General features: G+C 42.0%; 1 protein-coding gene across 1 annotated transcript; it reads right to left on the bottom strand.

The window, feature by feature from the left end:
- Positions 1 to 1,376: 1,376 nt before the first annotated feature.
- slc4a1b (solute carrier family 4 member 1b (Diego blood group)) lies at positions 1,377 to 18,227 on the bottom strand. The gene is made up of 18 exons (XM_033610740.2): positions 18,159 to 18,227; positions 16,491 to 16,521; positions 13,758 to 13,938; positions 13,198 to 13,333; positions 11,606 to 11,678; positions 11,307 to 11,349; positions 10,984 to 11,168; positions 9,520 to 9,730; positions 9,186 to 9,389; positions 8,948 to 9,096; positions 8,586 to 8,780; positions 7,577 to 7,825; positions 5,437 to 5,526; positions 4,997 to 5,163; positions 4,646 to 4,887; positions 4,369 to 4,538; positions 2,335 to 2,508; positions 1,377 to 2,144 (listed from the first exon to the last, which is right to left on the bottom strand). Exons 3-18 carry the CDS (start codon positions 13,912 to 13,914, stop codon positions 2,064 to 2,066), a joined length of 2,526 nt encoding a protein of 841 aa, XP_033466631.1. The 5' UTR covers positions 13,915 to 13,938; positions 16,491 to 16,521; positions 18,159 to 18,227; the 3' UTR covers positions 1,377 to 2,063.
- Between the last annotated feature and the right edge of the window lie 2,230 nt (positions 18,228 to 20,457).

The raw sequence follows: 20,457 nt of genomic DNA, 5'->3' as shown, positions 1-20,457 counted from the left end.
TTCATATTATGGCAAGAACCAATCAGCTAACTAAAGAAAAATGAGTGGCCATCATTACTTTAAGAAATGAAGGTCAGTCAGTCCGGAAAATTGCAAAAACTTTAAATGTGTCCCCCAAGTGGAGTCGCAAAAACCATCAAGCGCTACAACGAAACTGGCACACATGAGGACCGACCCAGGAAAGGAAGACCAAGAGTCACCTCTGCTTCTGAGGATATGTTCATCTGAGTCACCAGCCTCAGAAATCGCAAGTTAACAGCAGCTCAGATCAGAGACCAGATGAATGCCACACAGAGTTCTAGCAGCAGACCCATCTCTAGAACAACTGTTAAGAGGAGACTGCGCCAATCAGGCCTTCATGGTCAAATAGCTGCTAGGAAACCACTGCTAAGGAGAGGCAACAAGCAGAAGAGATTTGTTTGGGCCAAGAAACACAAGGAATGGACATTAGACCAGTGGAAATCTGTGCTTTGGTCTGATGAGTCCAAATTTGAGATCTTTGGTTCCAACCGCCGTGTCTTTGTGAGACGCAGAAAAGGTGAACGGATGGATTCCACATGCCTGGTTCCCACTGTGAAGCATGGAGGAGGAGGTGTGATGGTGTGGGGGTGTTTTGCTGGTGACACTGTTGGGGATTTATTCAAAATTGAAGGCACACTGAACCAGCATGGCTACCACAGCATCCTGCAGCGACATGCCATCCCATCCGCTTTGCGTTTAGTTGGACGATCATTTATTTTTCAACAGGACAATGACCCCAAACACACCTCCAGGCTGTGTAAGGGCTATTTGACCAAGAAGGAGAGTGATGGAGTGCTGCGGCAGATGACCTGGCCTCCACAGTCACCGGACCTGAACCCAATCGAGATGGTTTGGGGTGAGCTGGACCGCAGAGTGAAGGCAAAGGGGCCAACAAGTGCAAAACACCTCTGGGAACTCCTTCAAGACTGTTGGAAAACCATTTCAGGTGACTACCTCTTGAAGCTCATTGAGAGAATGCCAAGAGTGTGCAAAGCAGTAATCAGAGCAAAGGGTGGCTATTTTGAAGAAACTAGAATATAAAACATGTTTTCAGTTATTTCACCTTTTTTGTTAAGTACATAACTCCACATGTGTTCATTCATAGTTTTGATGCCTTCAGTGAGAATCTACAATGTAAATAGTCATGAAAATAAAGAAAACGCATTGAATGAGAAGGTGTGTCCAAACTTTTGGCCTGTACTGTATGTCTGACCAAGACAAGTTTTTACACAAAATGTTCATCCACACTGACACTATAAACACAGAATCTATATTTGCATTTTTCATGCCAAAAGCCCTCAATATGTTTTAAAAAGATGAGGTATGATATGTGGGAAATACACCAGACCACACAGTCACAGAGATGGAGAAATTTTATTTGGAAGAATCAAATTCGTTACTTCATCACACTCAAAGTTGAAAGTAAACAAATGCATATTCAATAACCATGCTGGAGAAAATGTCACCACATGGAACCAAACCACACACACACTTTTTGGAGTTGCGTGAAAAAACAACATTTTTGGGGATGGCATACATTTTGTTCTGTGTGACGTACTGGCTTACAAAATCCCTGATCTTGTTTTATTCTATACCTGTGCATGTGGGAGACCCGTACTTTGCTGCCTGAAAACAGTCTGTGACTAAGACTGATGCAGTGGATAACAAACATTGGCTGACCAGTAATGGAGAATCTCACATATGGGTTAAAATGAATATCATTTTGCAAAAGGGCTGGGAAAAATAATTAATGTATAAATCAAAAAAGGCATTAATAGTGATGTCTAAATGGCATATAGACTTGTTCCTCCCTTAGGTTCTGTTCACCTTTTATTGTATTTTCCTTTTTGTTTATGGCCTCTTTTTTTACCATCTATATATTATACTCTAAGTATACTCTGATAGAAGACAATAAAGATCAATCTTTAAAAAACATATTTGTGCTCACAGGTAGATGAAACATTCATTTGAGCCACATATAAAATAAATATATTCTGTCAAAATAAAAGTCTTGCTGGTGTCATAGCTGTCATGGAAGTCATTTACAATGGCATCTGAGTTTCACAGTATACATCCTGCCCCGGTTCCTCCTCAAATGTCACTTTGGCGTCGTCAGCATCCAACTACAAACACAAGACACAGAAAAAACAGTCCTTAAAACTCATCTCTCTAGAAACTGCATAGGTGGAACTGTTGACGACAGTAAAAACATAATCAATATGTCACAAAACTTTGGAATAATAGATTATCAATCTGTAAGATAAGACCAAAAGTATACCTCTAAAATCTGGGGATACATGGGTGACCACTTACACATTTCATTTCCAGTTCAGTGAAGACACGGCCGGTCATCAACATGCGTAGAGGGATGGTGAGGATGAGTATGAAGGGCAGTGCGAGGGATGCTGGGCTGGATTTAACGATCCACAAAACTGCCAGGCACACCACCTGGATGATGGTGAATATGTGCATTCGTGCTGTGCTCACCTGTAGCCAACATGTCAAAACATTAGTCAGACAGACATGACAGCACACACGGATACTTTCTGTCTTCTGATGTGATTTAGAGGCTTTAATAGCGGCCAACACATGTGACATAATACAATATGAGTTCATGTGTGAGAGCTGTTGCTCTTAAGTATATTACTCTTAAAAGGGAGCAACACCCACTGGTCTGAGACAGTCCAAAACTTGCCAACATAAACAGCTGTCTCTCAAATCCAAAAACTAGAGTGCTAAAACTCAAATTTACAAATTAAAGCTCATTTGGATACTAAAAAGAAAACAAGCATTTTGTGGGTCCACAAAGTCAGTCTCTTATTAATTGTCTATGGAGCAGCTCCAGACCTTATACCCTATGACATCACAAGTTTGAGATGTCCTTTTCTGGTTTCTGGCTTTGAGAGAGAGTTACTCTTGTTCACAAATATTGACTGTACTTTCCTAGGCCATTTTTGAAATTCTAATTTAGGCAATGTTCCCCTTAAACGCTTCCTACACAAATACTGTTTATAAGGAGCATTTCCATTTCAACACATTCTCACTCTGGCCTCTTCACATATTGACAATTGGTCATGGACTTGCCACACCCACATACGACGTGCAAGATACCCTGGGTGTGTTGGTTGTTCTCAGACAATGTGTCAAGTTCTGCCTGTTACATGGATTGTCCTCTTTCAAAATAAACTTCTGTTTTCACAGGAAATTTAATGTTAACATACAGTCTCTTTCAAAATAAAAGCCCTATGGCGGTTCAGCCCTGCAAATTGAGGTTTACTTTTCTTCAACAACTAACGCACATGGTTGGGGTTAGGCAAGAAAAGCATGTTTGGGTTTAGGAAAAAAGAACACGGATTGGCCTCATAATCTTACAGGACGCAAACACCACTCTGCCGGGTGAAAGTTGGTGCTTGTTGGATCCATGCAACCCTAGTTGTACTTTAGCCACCTTAACTTTCGTACTTTTCCCCTTGACACTGCTGAGCACTGTAATGGTGTCCAGCCGAGTATCATGCAGATGTTAAAAGACGTCTTTTTTCGTCAGTGTCTGATGCTGCAAGTCGCTGCCCAAGTGCTGGATTTCGGTGGTTTTGGAGTGAGACCATGTTGTCCATTTACTGCTCTTGACATTGCTGACTTGTCAGAAATTTTGGTTGGCTCTCACACAGCTGAAGCAGAGCCACAAGTCAGATCCCCAAGGTCAGTGTCTTTTTTTCTCATTGCACCTGCACAAAGTAGCAAACTGCGTTTAACACATCATACGGTTGGAAAATATGTAGGCCAGGTCATGCCTCCAAGAAGTGTGCTGGGCTTTGAATCTTATTTTTGTAGTGTCCAAACAGTTGTAGTGCAATTTCCAAGGTGCATCTCATGATGCCCAAATATACTTTTCCCATTAATTTACATGGCGAAAGAGACGTCTCTAAATCGGTGGATACATTTTGTTGAGCAACACAACCCCTCCAACATGAAATGTCCCACTATCAAGATTTGATGTATTCGTTCTGATAACATTTTGAAAGTCCAGAAGAACTGCGCAATTGAATCATTTTATCCCTGTTCAAATTAGATGAGTGCTAAACAAGAAGTTAGCTGTTTAGCCATCATAAGTCTCTAGTGTGCCTACTCTATGGGCTGCACAATGCGCAAGTAGTGCTGATAATCCATGTAATTTTATAAGTGGTAGCTAAACCATTTTGGCTTCATGTGCCACTGAGCAACTCATGGGAATGAACAGGCTTTGGTTTTATTTTGCAGACGATTAACTCGTACAGTATGAGTTAGAATTAAACAACAGCATTTCTAGCACCATGCATTTTAGTTACCATGGAATCACGAGACTCTTACTTTGGTGGCGTAGGGTTCATCAGGGTGGTATTTCTTAGGGATGAACAGAAGCAGAATACGATCCCACAGCTGGATGCCATTGAGTGATGTAACTCCCATGTAGAGAAAGATCCCAAACAAGGCTGACATGGGAATCAGCTTCAGGATCGGCTCCATCAGGATGGACAGACCTCGACACAATCAGGCATTCAGATAAAGGATAGTGTATTGTGCTTAAAGGACAGATTTGTAGACGCACAGTTGTAGAAAAGTTAATGAATGATTAGACAGCACCTACCAACCAGCAACGCCACCACGATGCCACTGATCCTTTGCTCAATCACCTTCTCAATCACAGGTTTTGTTCCTTTGCTCATTACAGTGAGGGCGTTGGCGTGGGTGACAGATCGCACCGTGGCAGCACTGAGCCACGGCACACCAAATATTGCACTGAGCCCTCCCATGCCGACTAAAATCAGCAAGTCAAAGTGGAACCCAGAGCCTTTGACCATCTTTCTCTCGGGTTTACTCACAATCAGACTGTTGACAGACACAACACATGAATCAAGTTTGGTTAAAGACAGGACATGTCATGTTTTCTAAGGTTGGTAACTCAGCGAGTGACATTGTTGAGATGTTATCAACTCACGTTGTGATCTGAGACTCAAGGAAGATCAGAATGAAGACGAGCAAGGCTGGGACACAGCAGGCACACATCACCCACACAGGAAAAGTCTTGTGCTCTCCAAAGGGGTTGATGAGCCAGCCTCTTTTGGCTGGGTTAGACACCGTCAGACCTTTGGGAACCACTAGTTTCTGCAGAGAAAACGGCACCAGGTAGTTTCTGATTAAGTCTATTAAATCTAACAAGTGTTAAAGGATAGGTTCACAATTTTTCTCTCTCTTTTGTCTTAAATCAACAGAGCCCATAAAACAGGTTTTGCCAAATGTTCATACTGGCCCTCAAAAGCTGTGCACAACGGAGCCTTGTTTTAAAACATTAAAAAAAATGTTGAACCTGTCCTTTAACATATGTGAATTATGCATGTATTCAGCATAGAAACTGGAAGCTTAGACTGATGGGCCAACCTGAGTGTAGGTATCATTAACGTTGTAGTCCACGACAATCATGAGGAAAATGGCAATAGGCACACCGAAGTCACCAAGCAGACGTCTGATCTGGTAAACACAGATAAGATCAACGATTAACAGGTTACAGTTTTAACTGAAGATAAACTATACAGGATTTTACCAAAAATGGGTGAGGTCTGGACTTTATATTGAGGTAGTGACCAGATAGTGGCAGCATGCATTCAAGAGGAAGCTACAAAAATCATTCATCATCATAAGCAGAAATAATTGTGAGCTGACATTACGTTCTTTTTAGGAGGCTGTGGTGCGCTCATTTTTCAAGCTAGCGAGGGTTGTGGTTGTGACTACAGTATGAAAAGTAGACAACCTAATGCATCCATTGGTACCAACTGTGTCAGCATAGCTTGTTGGGAAGGGGACTGAATAATGCTCCCAAATTTGGCCTAACTTGGGCAAGGGAACAACGAGCATGGTCATTTTTAAAAGGGGTCTGTTGAATTCTCACCTCAAGATATCTGAATGAACATGGGTTCTATGGGTACCCACAAGTCTCCACCAAACTTGACAGGGCTTCTTCTTTGTAAATGTTTTCTTTCTTTTAATCAATGCACTCCTAATGATTTTAATGATTTTTAATGATTCTGACTTTAATAATGATTTTGTGATGCTGAGTATCCTGCCCAGTGATTCCCAGTGTGCCTAAATTATTTGTGTGTATCTGTGCCTTGCCTCTGTGTTTCGTTGTTTTATATGTCATATGTTATATGTTATATGTCATGTCCACACTCCTGCAAATGAATTGCCCCATTGGGGACAAAAATAAAAATAAAGTTCTACAGACCTAAAGTTCATTCTAAAGCTGTAAATTTGTCTTTTTAGGGAAAAGGACAGTCAGCCTATTGGTTGAACAATGAATTGTAGCCTATAGGCCCGTTTCCACTGAAGAAGTTCCTGGTACTGTTTGGGGGGCAGGAACTTTACAGGAACGTCCTCTCGCTCGGCCCTCTCAACCGCCATGTCTCCACTGAGAGGGCAGAGTAGGAGGAAGGTTCCTGTAAAGTTACCCGGCTCTGGATGTGACGTAATCGTTGCGCGACCATTTTGACTGGGGCGACGCGGCAAAGAAACAAACAAAGAAGAATAACAACAAAGAAGAAGAAGCCATTGCCATAAAATGCCAGCCACGCCTGGACCTCTTCGTCGGTCCATTTGTCGTATGATTTGTCTTCCTTTTCTTGCTTTTCTTCTTACGACTCCTTTTAAAATGTGACTCCTTCTCTGCTGAGTTTGAAAAATGCCGGCTATTTTGTCGCTTTCTGTTGAAGTCACATCCCACCTTGAGTATATCCAATCAGCAAACCACAAGCCCCACCCAGGAGTTTTTCAGGGCCATTATGAGTACCTACTCCGAGGCAGGGACTTGTTTAGCCCCTGTAAAAGTTCCGGAACTCTGTCCTTCGGGGGTGGTTCCTGCGGTGGAGACACGCACCAACGGCCCCAGCCCCGTAAAATTACCCCGAAGTTCCTGCAGTGGAAATGGGCCTTATAACATACGTACAGATAAAACCAGATTGTTGCCCAACTCAAAATGTTAACTGTACCGATACTAGTCTACACGTCTACGATTGTAAAGTCTATACACAAGTTTATCAGTGGGCAGATCCTTAACTCTTAAAATCAAATTCCTGAAATTTAGTTATGGCTTTTAACTTTGGTGTGCCACCCCAAGATTTTCAATGGCCCCATCCAGCCAACCCTATGAAAAATTTCTGGGGGCACCACTGGACGAAATGCCAAGCAGACAAAGCTCATAAAGTATGAGAGTGAATTTGGAGTTGGCTTTTACTTTTACATTCGCTGAAGGAGAGGATGACAAGCAACACAGAGTTGGCATGTCTGCTGTCAGGTGTGCGCCTGCGATTAGCTTAATTAGTTTACCAAACATTTGTTTACAACACAACAAATGTAACATTCTAACAATAGTTGCTTGCCGTGTACATACAAGCAGTGTAGGGAAGAGCGTTGTGTTCACAAACACTTAGTGATAATTCCTGGATAGTTTACCCTTAAACACTTGATTATATAGATAACCTGTTCAGTCTTTACCGCAACAAAGTGGCCTGTGGACCCAACTCACCTTTCCAGGAAGAAAAGTGCCATTCTTGAACTGTCGCAGGAAGTAAGCAATGAAGAAGCAGCCCAACATGAGGCACATGGAGAGCAGGGCTGTGTTGGGGTAAGCTGGCTTGATGGTGTTGATGAAAACAGTTGTGTTGCCAGTAGCATTGTCATAGACAGTCACCTCTTCCACCCTGAAGTGCCAGGGATTCTCCAGAGTGTCATTCAGATGATCGTAATTCAGAACCAGAGGATGAGCTTTAAAGATCTACAGAGAGGTCAGCAGAGAGTAGACGGAGAAAGATGAGAATCTGCCCATGAGAGGCAGCGCTGTAATTCAGAGGTGGGGCCAAGTCTTATTTTGCAAGTCACAAGTAAGTCTCAAGTCTTTGCACTCAAGTCCCAAGTCCTGAACTTTGAGTTTTGAGTCCTAAACAAGTTATAATGTCCTCTTGACCAAATTTAATGCCATTTTAACAACTGAGTAATAATCCATACAACATACAATACATAATACATTTACAGAACTCCTGAACTCTTTTTAAAATTGATATTCCAAGTTTGTTGGAAGTTGTTGCTTCTCTGTCCTTAAATTTCGAACCGCATGTCTTGTATCCTGCTACTTGTTTTTGTTGACCACCACATAGTTTTTGTTCACAAACACAAAGAGCTTTGGTATTATTTTTTCCAGATGGTGCTCAGTAACATAATGTTAGTTCTTCATGGTTCTCTCCTGCAACTTGATTAGATGCTTTCTAAATAACATACTTTTTCATCTTTGGGTTTGAGGGAAAGTGTCTAGTATTTTCAAGTCAAAAGGCTCACATCCAAGGGAAGTCACAAGTCACTGTTTTTAAAGTCCAAGTCAAATTGCGAGTCTTTGTTGAATTTGTCAAGTCACGTCTAAAGTCATTGTATTTTTACTGAGTCTGACTGAAGTTCACACCTCTACTGTATTCACATACATTAAAAGGTGTCTGATCTCATTTGGACAGGTGAAACGTGTGAAATGGATGATGATGGTTTACCCTCCCGAGCTTGGCAAAGGTTTCATAGATGAAGATGAGGGAGATGAGAATGGAGAAGATTTCCTGGGTGAAGCGGGAGATGAAACGCACCAGGAAGCTGCCCTCAAAGGCCACAATGACCACCACAATGATGACCAGCCACACGCCTACCCACACTCTCCCCACAATGTACTCAATGTCCTGGGACTGGCAGAACTGAATGGAGGAAACTGGGGGTGAGCTGAACTCTGATCAAGCAAATGAATTAAAGAAACAATGGGCTTTGGTATTTGAAAATGTAGTAGGTATCACAAAGCGATCACTTCAGTTGGTTCATAAGAGACTCTACAGTTCACCTGCATATGAATATGATTGTAACTTACGGCAAAGAAGGCTTCCTCAAACACGAGCAGCGGACCAGAGAAACCAATAACCAGGACGGGCTGGGCAGCAACGAAGCAGAAGATGATACCCTGAATGCTGGTGGAGATGAGGAGCTCTGAAACACCCATCATGTCGTCCACCTTATCAGCTATGATGGCAAAGATGATGGCAAAGTATTATTATCGCATATAACAGCAATGCTATGTCTCATACAAACAAACTAACATGCTCATGTACCCAGCAGTCCTCCGAAGGTGATGGCAGGAGACAGGGCAGCAAAGTAAATGAAGATGATAGCAGCAAGGACCTGGGCATTCAGCGCATCTGTTATGTCACTCTTGTAGTGCTGGTAGCGTCTCCTTATGTCTTTCATCATCCCGCCAAATGGGCGACCCGTACGGGCCAGGGGGTCTTCAGGTGGAGGACCAGTAGAGATGGAAACTGGAGGGGGGGGGGACGATTTTAATCTAATGTGAATACTATAAATTGAAAATAGGAAACAGCTTCTGGAAATATCATATCATTTCTTTGACTGATACTGTAGTTCTGGGTGTGTATTGGTAACATTCACCTTTTCGAGGTTTGGACTCTGTGGCGACAGCGAGCTCAGAGGACTGGCACCTGTCCTGCAGGAGTTTCTTCTGAAAGCTGATAATAGAGCTGAGCATCGTTTCGTCCTGGATCTCTGTGGGCGGGATGACGATACTGCAGTCCATGAAGTCGGCAACAGCGTCTGTCAGCTCGCGGGGGCTCTTTGCCTTTAATGCTGCCTGATTGAACACCTGGGACAGAGAGAGTGGAGGGGATATTAGGCTGCACATTGCAAGATCAGAGAGCGTTTGACAAGTCTTTGGTGGAGAGGCTCTTTTTTTGTCTGTGCTAGTTTTGCCACAATAAATCCTGTGTGGCCAAAGATATTCTCTGGGCAGCATCTGAACCATCTAAATTATAAGATAAGTGTGTTTATCATAGTGTTGTCATCCTTGAATCATGAACTTGGACTCATTTGTGACATAAATCATGATGACTAAAATCAGGGCTTTACTTTGACTTGTTCAGCAAGTTCAGTTTAGACCATGAGGCTGTCCTTCCCTATAAAACGACCCCATAGGTCCTTTGTACGAGCTGCTTGTTATGACCCACATTTACATTTATTGTTAGGCTGCCACCTCCAGTAGCTTTAGTAATTATTATGGGAGCAAATGAGGAAGTTAGATGATGAAATATTTAGAGCGACAGAGTCAGCGTAGGGAGAAGGTTGAGGTGGATAGACAGGTTAAGAAACACAGGACTTTGGCCCAGGAGGCCGCTGCTTGTGTCCTGCGTGAAAACAAAAGACAGTACTTATTTATTTTAAGCCAAACCTTGACCTTTTTCCAACCTAGCCAAGTAGTTTTATTGCCTAAACCTTACATTAGCCACATGTTTAAAGCTCTGACTGTTAATGGTCATATATGCGGTTTTTGTGTTGATCTCCTGCTGCCAGTCTGGGAGCTAATTTAGCAAACACTCCTGTGGGTTGTATCAGAGGGTAGGAAGCAACCCAGTCTCACTCCCAAGTCATCGAAATCCGGCGCTTGGGCAGTGACTTACGTCGTCAGACACGGACAAAAAAGCCGTCCTTATTAGTTATAGTTTAATGCTGCTCGGTGGTGTTAGGGGGAAACGTGGTGGGACAAAAACTAAAATTAAGGCAGTGAAAGTCCGAGTCGAGTAGGTGGAAGTGGAGGTGGATGGGTCCAACAAACATCAACCTTCACCAGAGACAGTGGTGTTCACGTCCTGCAAGATTGTGAAGCCAAATCCTGTTGTTTTTTTCAAAACCTACCATGAGATTTTGTTGCCTAAACCCAGCTATATGTGTTAGCTGAAGGAGAAAAGAAAACATCAATTCGCACATTGATCTCACTTCTATAGTGAATTAAATAGTAAAAGTAAACTACTCCCCATTTTTCCCTCGAGGTTCCCTGAGGTCCCTGCACCCCTGGTTGAGAACCATTGAGTTCGAGGACTTGTTGCCTGGTGGCTAACTCACTTTATCTGCCATTAGTGCTGCCATAGCACGGCCAGTCTCGCAGTAGTTCATGTCAGTCTTGTTGGGGCCAATCAGGGCAAAGACAAAGCGTACGGGCACCGGGGCCTCCAAGGCAGAGTCGAGCACCGCCGCTTCCTTCAGACGCACAAACACGACTGTGGGCCTTTCCAGAAACTCCAACGCTCCTGGTTCAAAGAGACGGAAATATTATATTCATAGATGAACCCACACATGTACGTAAAGGATGCATACAAACACTTGTGTAGCAACACACAGACACATTTTGTACTCCAGATCCTGTATGAAATCAAATGCCGGCTTACCCACTAGCACCATGGTGGCCTCCACACTGTCAGAGTCATCTCTCTGAAGGGAGGCAGAATAAGCAGATCTAGTTAGCAAACATCAGACTTTCCCATCTGCATCATCATCATCATCATCACCATATCTCACAAATTATATTTTCAAAGTGTAGTTTGGCTTGATAATCTGTGCTGCTTGGACTTTCTAAATGTTCTGACACAAGAAGTCACTTTCATCTTTGTCATTGTTTGACATGGGTCGTGATATCAGACGTTATCACCAATGACACATGGATAATCTCATCAGCAGAAGAACTCACCCTGTCTTTGACTGAAAACTTCTGCAGGTCCACCCCGTCAGTTAGGGCTTGTCTCTCTGGGTCGTCTGATTGGCTGAAGAGAAAAAACAACACATCTTTGGCTGTGTCAGACTGAAGACTGAGTGATTGTGAGGGCAATTAAATTATTCTCTGGTAATCTGCTGTACAGGACAAAGTTGATTGTGTCTACATAAATCTGCCCAAACACTCATTCAGCAAAATAGCCGATTATGTGATGATGAGCAGGGATGAAACACAAGCCAGCTGTTAGTGATGTGTCCAATGAGTCAGCTTATTGAGCCAATACATTCTCACTCCGAACTCATCACATATCAACGTTTGGTCATGGACTTTCCATGCCCAGATACAATGTGCAAGGTACCCTGAGTGCATTGATGTTGATGTTCTGGGACACCGTGTGTCAGGTTCTCTTCTTTCAAAATACACTTCTGTTTTCACAGGAAATTTAACATTTACATATAGCCTCTTTCAAAATAAATGCACTACGGCAGTACAACAATGTGAATTGATGTTTGTTTTTTTTCCTCCAATAACTCATGTGGTTGGGTTTAGGAAAAAAGAACAGGGTTTGGCTTTACAATCTTAAGGGACAAAAACACCACTCTCCCAGGTGAAAGTCAGTGTTTGTTGGACCCATCCACCACCCCTCCCACACACCCCATTCGGACATTCTCCACCTTAACTTTTGCTCTTGTCCCGCCGTGTGTCCCCCGCATACAATGCCGATGTCTTTTTTTGGCGGTGTCTGATGCTGCAAGTCACTGCCCAAGCGTTGGATTTGACGACTTCGGAGTAAAACCGGCTTGATTGAGCCAACTGCTTTCAAGGAACTATGGGTTTTTGGTTTGCTATTGTTTTCTTAATTGAATGCAAGACTGAATGATAGGATCATCCTATAACATATTTGTTAAATACGATCCAGTCTCACTTTGGTAATAACACTAAGAGCAAAGCATGGTAAGATATGTGTATATTGCGCTGTTCAATTCTGATAGATTTTTGTGAAAAAAAGAAAAAAGCATACATAATAAATCACTGACTAAACAAGGAAATTGTTGTTGTGAAGCTGCCGTAGTGTGGAGAATATCCATCCCCATCCTGCTGTGTACTCTCAATAAGAGTGATCCAACCACCACACATTAAACCTTCATGTTACACATCCATGGTTTGTAGAAACGCACAATGCCAACATTTATTTTGGCGACTGGGTTGGAACTTCTGTGATCTCTGATCTGAATTCCACATAAGTTTTAATTTAGATTCCTTTTCGTATTGGACAAAAACTTGAAAACACAATGACAGTATATCCCCTTTTAGAGTGCAAAGTTCCAGGTAACAACAGTACATGTCGGTCACCTTTAATAAAGACTTAGAGACACAATGGCTTTGTGGTCAGAGACGCTGTTTCATAATTACAGGTTTGATCTCAACAATAGCTACGTGTTTTGTTCAGCCGTGTCTGAGCAAGATGCTTGAAATCACCTGCGGCTTTAGATAACAGCATCAGCTAAAAGCCTAAATGTAGGTCATTTATGTTTGAGTCACTGTTGGGTGATGTCTTGGAGGGATACCTGCGGTTCTGAAGCAGAGCTTTGAGCACTCCCTCCCGGTCCCCAGGTCTGATCTCCTTCTTGTTAACCATCTCGGTGACCATCTTCTCTGCGATGCTGGCCAGTGTTCGCTCCACGCAGTCGAAAATTGTCACACCTTTGACAAAGGAACATATTCAGAGGTAATCATAAAGAGGAGGGGTGCGGTGTGTTTGTGGTTTAAGGGGAGGTTGAGAGCAGTAAAGACGTGCTGAGAGTCCCAGAACCTGCTGAGTGTGAAGGGTTTGGCACTCTCATAGTAAAACACACTCTCAGAGAAAACATAGCTGGGTAGTTTTATTTATAATAATACATTTTTAATTATATTTTGGACAATATTCTGAATCTACAATGTCACTGAAGCTGTCAGGGACATGTATGTTGGAGTAAAAAAGTTTTTCCCTTTTAAAGTACTTAAGTAGAAGTACAAAGTGGAATTAGTTAATTATATGTACATTATTTGGCACCACTGAAAATAATTATATATAGATGGATTGATTTATATTTTAAAAAACTCCTGTTTTGATTGATTGTCCTCTGACCTGTGTTCATGGTGCGTCGGAGCTGGATGAGGCTCTTGAAGGTGAGGTAGGAGATGCTGGAGGATGCCCACACCCCAGACTGAGGGTCGAAGCTCTCCTCGTAGCCCGCCCATCGGCCTGTTTCCTGCCAGTAGGTCTGCTGCTTCTGGTCCTTCATCACCTCCTTCAGCTCCACACACCTCTGAAGGCCCAGAGAGAAACAGATGTAAACACAGGCTGATACGGACATGAATGTGGGACACAGGCACAAAACATCCTTATGAGACGGAGTGAAGATCTGGACGGGTCAGGTGGATGAATTAAACTCGCACCTCCCACAATTACAGCCTAAACATGTGGTCTCATAACTGTGGCTTCCTACTTGTCTGTGTCACTGTGAGTGAATATTTTGTCTCTGTTTAACCTGAAAATGGAAAGTCTAATGACAAATATCAATAAATGTGGGTTATTTTTAGATGAAAGTGTAAGTGTACATTATTTCAAGTCTGTCTTAAAGGAATACTTCACCCACAAAATGATCTTTTTGATTTGATTTTTTTTTATCTTTATTACACACCCCATGTTATATTGAATTTGTAAAAACAAACAACAACTGTGAATGAAAAATTGAAAAATGGAGAAAACTCTTAAGCCCCATTTCCACGAAGCAGTACAGTTCAGTTCAGTAAGCTTTTTTTCCGTTTCCACTGTGAAAAGTTGTGGATGGTATCAATGGAACCGTTCCATACCGTCCCCATATTTGGTCACCCCTTCTGTTGGGGTACCTAGCACACAGATCTGGTACTAAAAGGTGGAGCTGTGATCACTGCAGTCTGTTGATTGGTCAGTAGAGGACGGTCACTCTGCTCAGGGCTGAGTTGTGTCTGGTTTTGAGGCTCATGTAACCACTGTTCATAATGTGGAGGGTTTTATTAGTAAACTGTGACTATACGATGAAAGGATGTTTTACTAACTTAATTTAGTGGGCCAAATGCTGGCAACTTTTAAGGTGGAACGTTATCTTGTAATGTTACTCAATGCATGAGTTGATGACATGAATCCATCAGCACACCTTAAATTTCACTGTGACAACTTTGACCATTACTTTAGTTTTTATATCACATACACTTTTAGCAATGATCGGATCTTCAAATGTTAATATATATTAATTTCAGCCGGAATAGCGTATATCCCAATCCTCACTCAGAGAAAAAAGAAGTGCTGTGGAGCGTTCCTGTGGGCTCCGTCAACACTAAACCCCTGAGCTTGCCTGAGAAGGACTAAATGCACAAACCAGCTATTTTTAAATATCCCATGGAGAGAGACTCTCAATGCAGCCTGTTACATTTAATTCTGAAAAAGGGGCCGGGCAGCCTTGTTCTGTGGACGATAAACGAGGTGCAGACTGATAAAGGAGGTAATACAGTGAGTGCTGGACGGAGCAGTGAGTGACAACAACCCCGCCCACATTTAAGAGTACTGTTTGCGGTGGAAACACTAGGGTCTAGTCACCATGTCTGAAGGGTTACTTTTGGTTCCAAAGGTACCATACTGAAAGTGTTTGGTGGAAATGGGGCTTTAATGTATCGAAGTAAATGGGGGCATTTAACAACAGCAAAACTATATCAAAACTTCTGTTTACAAACTCTCACACAACTCGTGTGAGATACCATCAAGATTTTTGTTTTTGTTTTTGGATTCTCCGTTCATTGTGGTGGCAGAATCAAAAACAAAACTTTTCTTTATGTATTCAGCGTAGCACAGGGTGAGTAATTGATGGACATATAATCATTTTGTGGGTGAAGTATTCCTTTAAAGCAGCACGCACATGCCCATATGTCTATTGAAAGGGTTGTTGGTTGCTGTAGTTGCTCCTCCTGTCTTACAGTTACAGTATTTTTAGTACCAAATTATTTTGGTCTTTTTCTTAGTGTCCCTCTGAGGCAGCTTAACAAAGTACCACTATCCAGGAAAACACATAGAGGGAGTTTGGTGCTAAAAAGCCTGTATTTTTAGAAGATACTCTCTTGATCTGACTAACTCCTGCTTGCTTCAGTTGAACTCTAGAAGTCATTTATTTACATTTTCAGGATGCATACGTGCGGGTTGTTTTCCGAGTGACTTGAAAAACTGTGAACATATCTTTCACCTATAAATACAGTGATGATTATTTCTACCACTACAAATATTTTGATGTATTGGTAGCTGTAACGCAGATAATGCATTATGAATTATGAAGAGAGCTGCAGAGATATAACTGTGCGTTCCTTATGGCCCCTCACAGAGACACCTTCTCGCCACAGAACAGGATCAGATAAAACCGCGCTCACGCTTCACCACATCATGAAAACACTGATGATATTTTGGGTGTTGTTTTCCACTGAAGTGTCACATGAAACTAATGTAATTCCATCTTGGCAGCATCAGTGTGGGTATGGATCAGGCTCATGTGGAAAAGTGATGTTCAAGTGACACTTCTCTGTGTGTGTGTCTATAAGGTAAACATGTTGGCTGTGTCCCGCCTCATCAGCCAGCAGGCTCCAGGCTTTCTGGGCCACTGCTCGTTTCCGGTGGGGACATGAATGATGGCTCTCCCTGGACGTGTTTGGACTGTCAATATGAGTCGTGTGCCTGGAGTGGGGATACACTTTGTGTGTGTGTGTGTGTGTGTGTGTGTGTGTGTGTGTGTGTGTGTGTGGTTAAATGTGTTTTCTTGGACATGTTTGTACGTGTGTGTGTGTGAGTGTGTGTTACCTGTCACTCTGCACGTTGGTGTTCCAGGCAGCTGGAACAGACACAATGGCCCCAGTTAAAAAATCACTTTGGTTTTCAACACTTAGACTTTTTTCCAACAACATGTAACTGAGAGTGTGTTCCCCATATGACCCCATTTTAATTTCATAAAGTTTGAATAAAATGTGTGTGTTTGGGCAATCCAGAAATGATGTGGTTCATCTTAAATGTTCTTGTCAAAAGCTTTGCTGCAGAGAGTTAAAGAACAAACTAAATGCATGAGCGACTGAATGCTTAAATTTGCAGTAAGGACATAAATTGTGTGGGGAAATATGGATCCAAGGGGTGGATCAGTCTTATGTAAGATATCTCCAGAGTGTCCATTTTATCTCAGATGAGACTGGAGCGCCGAAGTTGTCTGTGACAACAGAAAAATTTATTTCCAAAACACAGCTGAGCAAAGGGGTGGAAGATTCAGATCAGACCGACGAGACTCTGTCTGCACTGCATGCATGCAAGTGTGTGTGGGTGTGTGTGTCTGTGTGAGTGCATGTGTGTGTGCATATGTGAATCATCAAGTACAAATTTGCATGTTTTTATATGTGCAATGAATCGGTATAAATTATTACATTGGTGCAGGTGCAGATGTGTCAAATATAATATATACTTGTGTGTGTCTCAAATGCAGTGCCAGACCTGACACATTTTGTGTCCGAGGCAAGCTGACCCTGGCAACTCCTTCACAACCCCAAATAAATATTAAAGGTGTTATTTTCTGTTATATGTTTTGTATTCATTACTAGAATGAGAGCTAATTAGCTAATCTAATTTTCCTTTTTATTAAAAATCAATTTCTAATTGAGGAGGTGGGGGGTGGGGGCACCCTAGGTAGATCCGCCACTGCTCAAATGACATTGAGATGACAATATATTTCTCACTGTTAATTATTTCTAATAGTTTTTTAGGCACCAAATATGGGTGTCTTTGGTGCAATGTGTTGCTGTTTTTCCAGTGATGACAGTGATATAAAAAGCAATTGCTATTTAACGAGACATTGCTGCATTTCCTGCCAGTATTGTGCCCCAAAAACTGGATATTTTAAGCCAAAACATGGTTTTGCATGCAAATATGCATCTGTGTGTGAGAATATAACTATTCATTTTAACTACTTAGCAAAATTTAAATGCACGTTTAAAATTTCCTCTGCAAATTCAGACATATTCCCCCACAATGCATTTTTGTCTTTTTAAATCTCGCTAAGTTGACACATTAAATTTGAGCATCACACTTACACACTTACGTACTTATGTACTGTAACATATCTAACTGGACCTGCTGTGTGGTCTTGAAGATGTTTCACTCCTCGGGCTCAATGACTCGTGTGTCACCTCATGACTCGGATCACTGAGAGCTTCCATAGTATTGCTATGCATGTTGTAATGACTGTTAAATTATCAATGAATGAAATCTGTCAGCGTCCATCCCTCCTGGCTCTGACTTGCTTAGAAAGTGTATGCAAAGCTCTGCAGTTCATAAATTCAGTAAGACTAAACATAAAGTCCTGAACTTAACTCTTTGCAAATCACCTTCCTGCAGCTCTGACCATAAGACAATCAACAGTTTCCATATTGTTTCATGTATTATTGCACAGACACCATTTATAGCTCTAGCAGAAAAGGTAACACTTACCTCCTGCAGGCACTCAGCAGTGACAAGTGACTGACCCCGGAGTGCCAAAAAAGCGTGACTTTATAAACACCACCTCTTTAAAGCTGCCTGTGTGTGTACGTGTGTGTGCATGCTGCCTGATAATGGGTGGGACTAACACACACACACACACACACACACACACACGTGGACATGCACATTCTCCTTCTCTGTGAACCACACGTCCATCAGAGCAATGTGTCCTGTCTCACCCATAATATTGATAGTAAATACAGTGACTTGGTATGAGCAGGGAACCAGTCGCACTGTGTCTTTATCCAACCAGCATCTTATCGTATTTAATGTCCGTGTTTGTGAGAACAACAAAGGCTTGGATTACAGTGGCGGGCCTGCACATTCACCTTCAACACCATCGGGGAGGAAAGTGAAACTTCTGATGCAGGCGCCTTTCATCTGCTCCTCTTCCTCTCTGTTTAAAAGGGTCAGCATCTTCTGACCAGGCCTAAGGCACGGCAGTTTTTAAACACACTATTTGTAACCTGTACATGAGAGCATGACACTGAACTTGGTGGCAAAAAACTTAAGTGGAGTAACCCTTTGAAAGAGATGCAGGAGAAGCCATCTGCTTCATTTTTACTCTGTTCAAATGAAAAAAAAACCCCACAGAATATACTGAAACTCTGTCTTTTAAATTCTTTAGTGACATTCGGATGTTCTTTTCATTAAAGAGTTATTCCATAGATGAAGTAACCTTCATACTGTGATTGTATCTCTGTTAGAGATTTTACCTGAGATATCATACATACTTACTGTATACATTTACACATGCATGGCTGCACACGTGCATACATACACAGTGTATTTAAACCCATGTGCAGTCCGATAGAAGCATGTTTTTAGGAGAGACTTAACCAAAGCCAGTGACTCAGACAGCCTTATATCCTCGGGCAGGTCATCCCAGAGCCTCAGGGCCCTGATTGCAAAAGCTCTGTCCCCTTTGGTCTCCAGCCTGGACTCTGGGACAAGGAGAAGACCTCTGCCTGAGGATCTCAAACTATGCAGAGGTTCATATGGGACTAACAGGTGTGAAATGTAGTCTGGAGCCAGGCAATGAAGAGCCTTAAAAGTCATCAAGAAAACAGGGAGCAGGGAGCCAGTGTAAAGCGGCTAAAACTGGTGTGATGTGGTCGTGCGTGTTGGTTTTGGAAGAAGCACTGCGGCTGCGTTCTGTACAGTCTGAAGTCGTTGTAAGGTTGTTTTGATTAAGACTGTTGCAATAATCAAGTTCTGAAGAGATTAAAGCATGAAAGTATAACATTTTCTGTAACTCTAAAAGTTAAAATAGATCTTATTTTAGCGATATTTCTGAGGTGATAAAAGCGTGGTTGGACAAGCATGGTGACAAATTACTATGGAACATGACACCAGGATTTCTTGCAACAGGCTTTATGTGTTGTGACAGGTAACTTACACTGTCGGCTGCTGCTTTATAACTGTCCCTGTTTCCGAATGGTTCTGGTCATCCATGGTTTCTGGTGGTGAAAAGATGTAACTCTACACATGTCCTGACCCCACCAAGATGGCGGTATGGTTGCTCCTCCTGAGCAAGAAAATTAATCAATTAATATTAATTTTGGGTGAACTGTCCCTTTAATTTGTGGGGGAGTATTTTTTTTTATTGCAGTATGGTTACATTTACCTAAGTAAAGGATCTGAATCTTTCTTCCAACACTGAGCACAGGCAATTTAGACAAACTCTTTGGACGAAAAGAAACACTTAAAATCATTTTTTATTCAAGTATTAGAAACTTTAGCAGGATATCTTTTACTTCAATACTTTGGTACACAAATGGTAACTCACAAGATCTTCTCATGGACGAGAGGCTCGTGCTCATGACAGTGCCTGTTGTACACATTAATGGCGTCCTCCTCAGCTCAACATTAGCTTGCTCAGTGGTGCTAGGTGAGCTAGCAGTAGATGCACCCTTCCTTCTGCGTGGTGATACACTTAGCAGGTGTAGTTTGGTAAAAAAGAAAATCGTTCCTACATGAAACTGCTCACAACAAGGTCTGTGGATTATCTTGAGTAACCAGGTCATGATTTCTGGAAAGAGACATTGCTGTTGAGTTTTTTTAGGTTTTTCATTTATTTATTTTTCGGCACTTTGAGCACCAAAAGCTAAGTGTCATCTAGTTCCATTATATTAGAGAGAAGGCAGACATCTCTACAACCAATATCTCTAACACTCTGCAACTCACACCAAAACAATCTAGACTGATAAATAGCACTGTAGGTAAGAGGAAAAATATTTTTTGCTAT

The sequence above is a fragment of the Epinephelus lanceolatus genome, chromosome 21, assembly GCF_041903045.1.
Source record: "Epinephelus lanceolatus isolate andai-2023 chromosome 21, ASM4190304v1, whole genome shotgun sequence".
NCBI lineage: Eukaryota > Metazoa > Chordata > Actinopteri > Perciformes > Serranidae > Epinephelus > Epinephelus lanceolatus.
The sequence above is the reverse complement of the archived record's forward strand: the minus strand, read 5'-3'. Positions and strand labels throughout refer to the sequence as shown.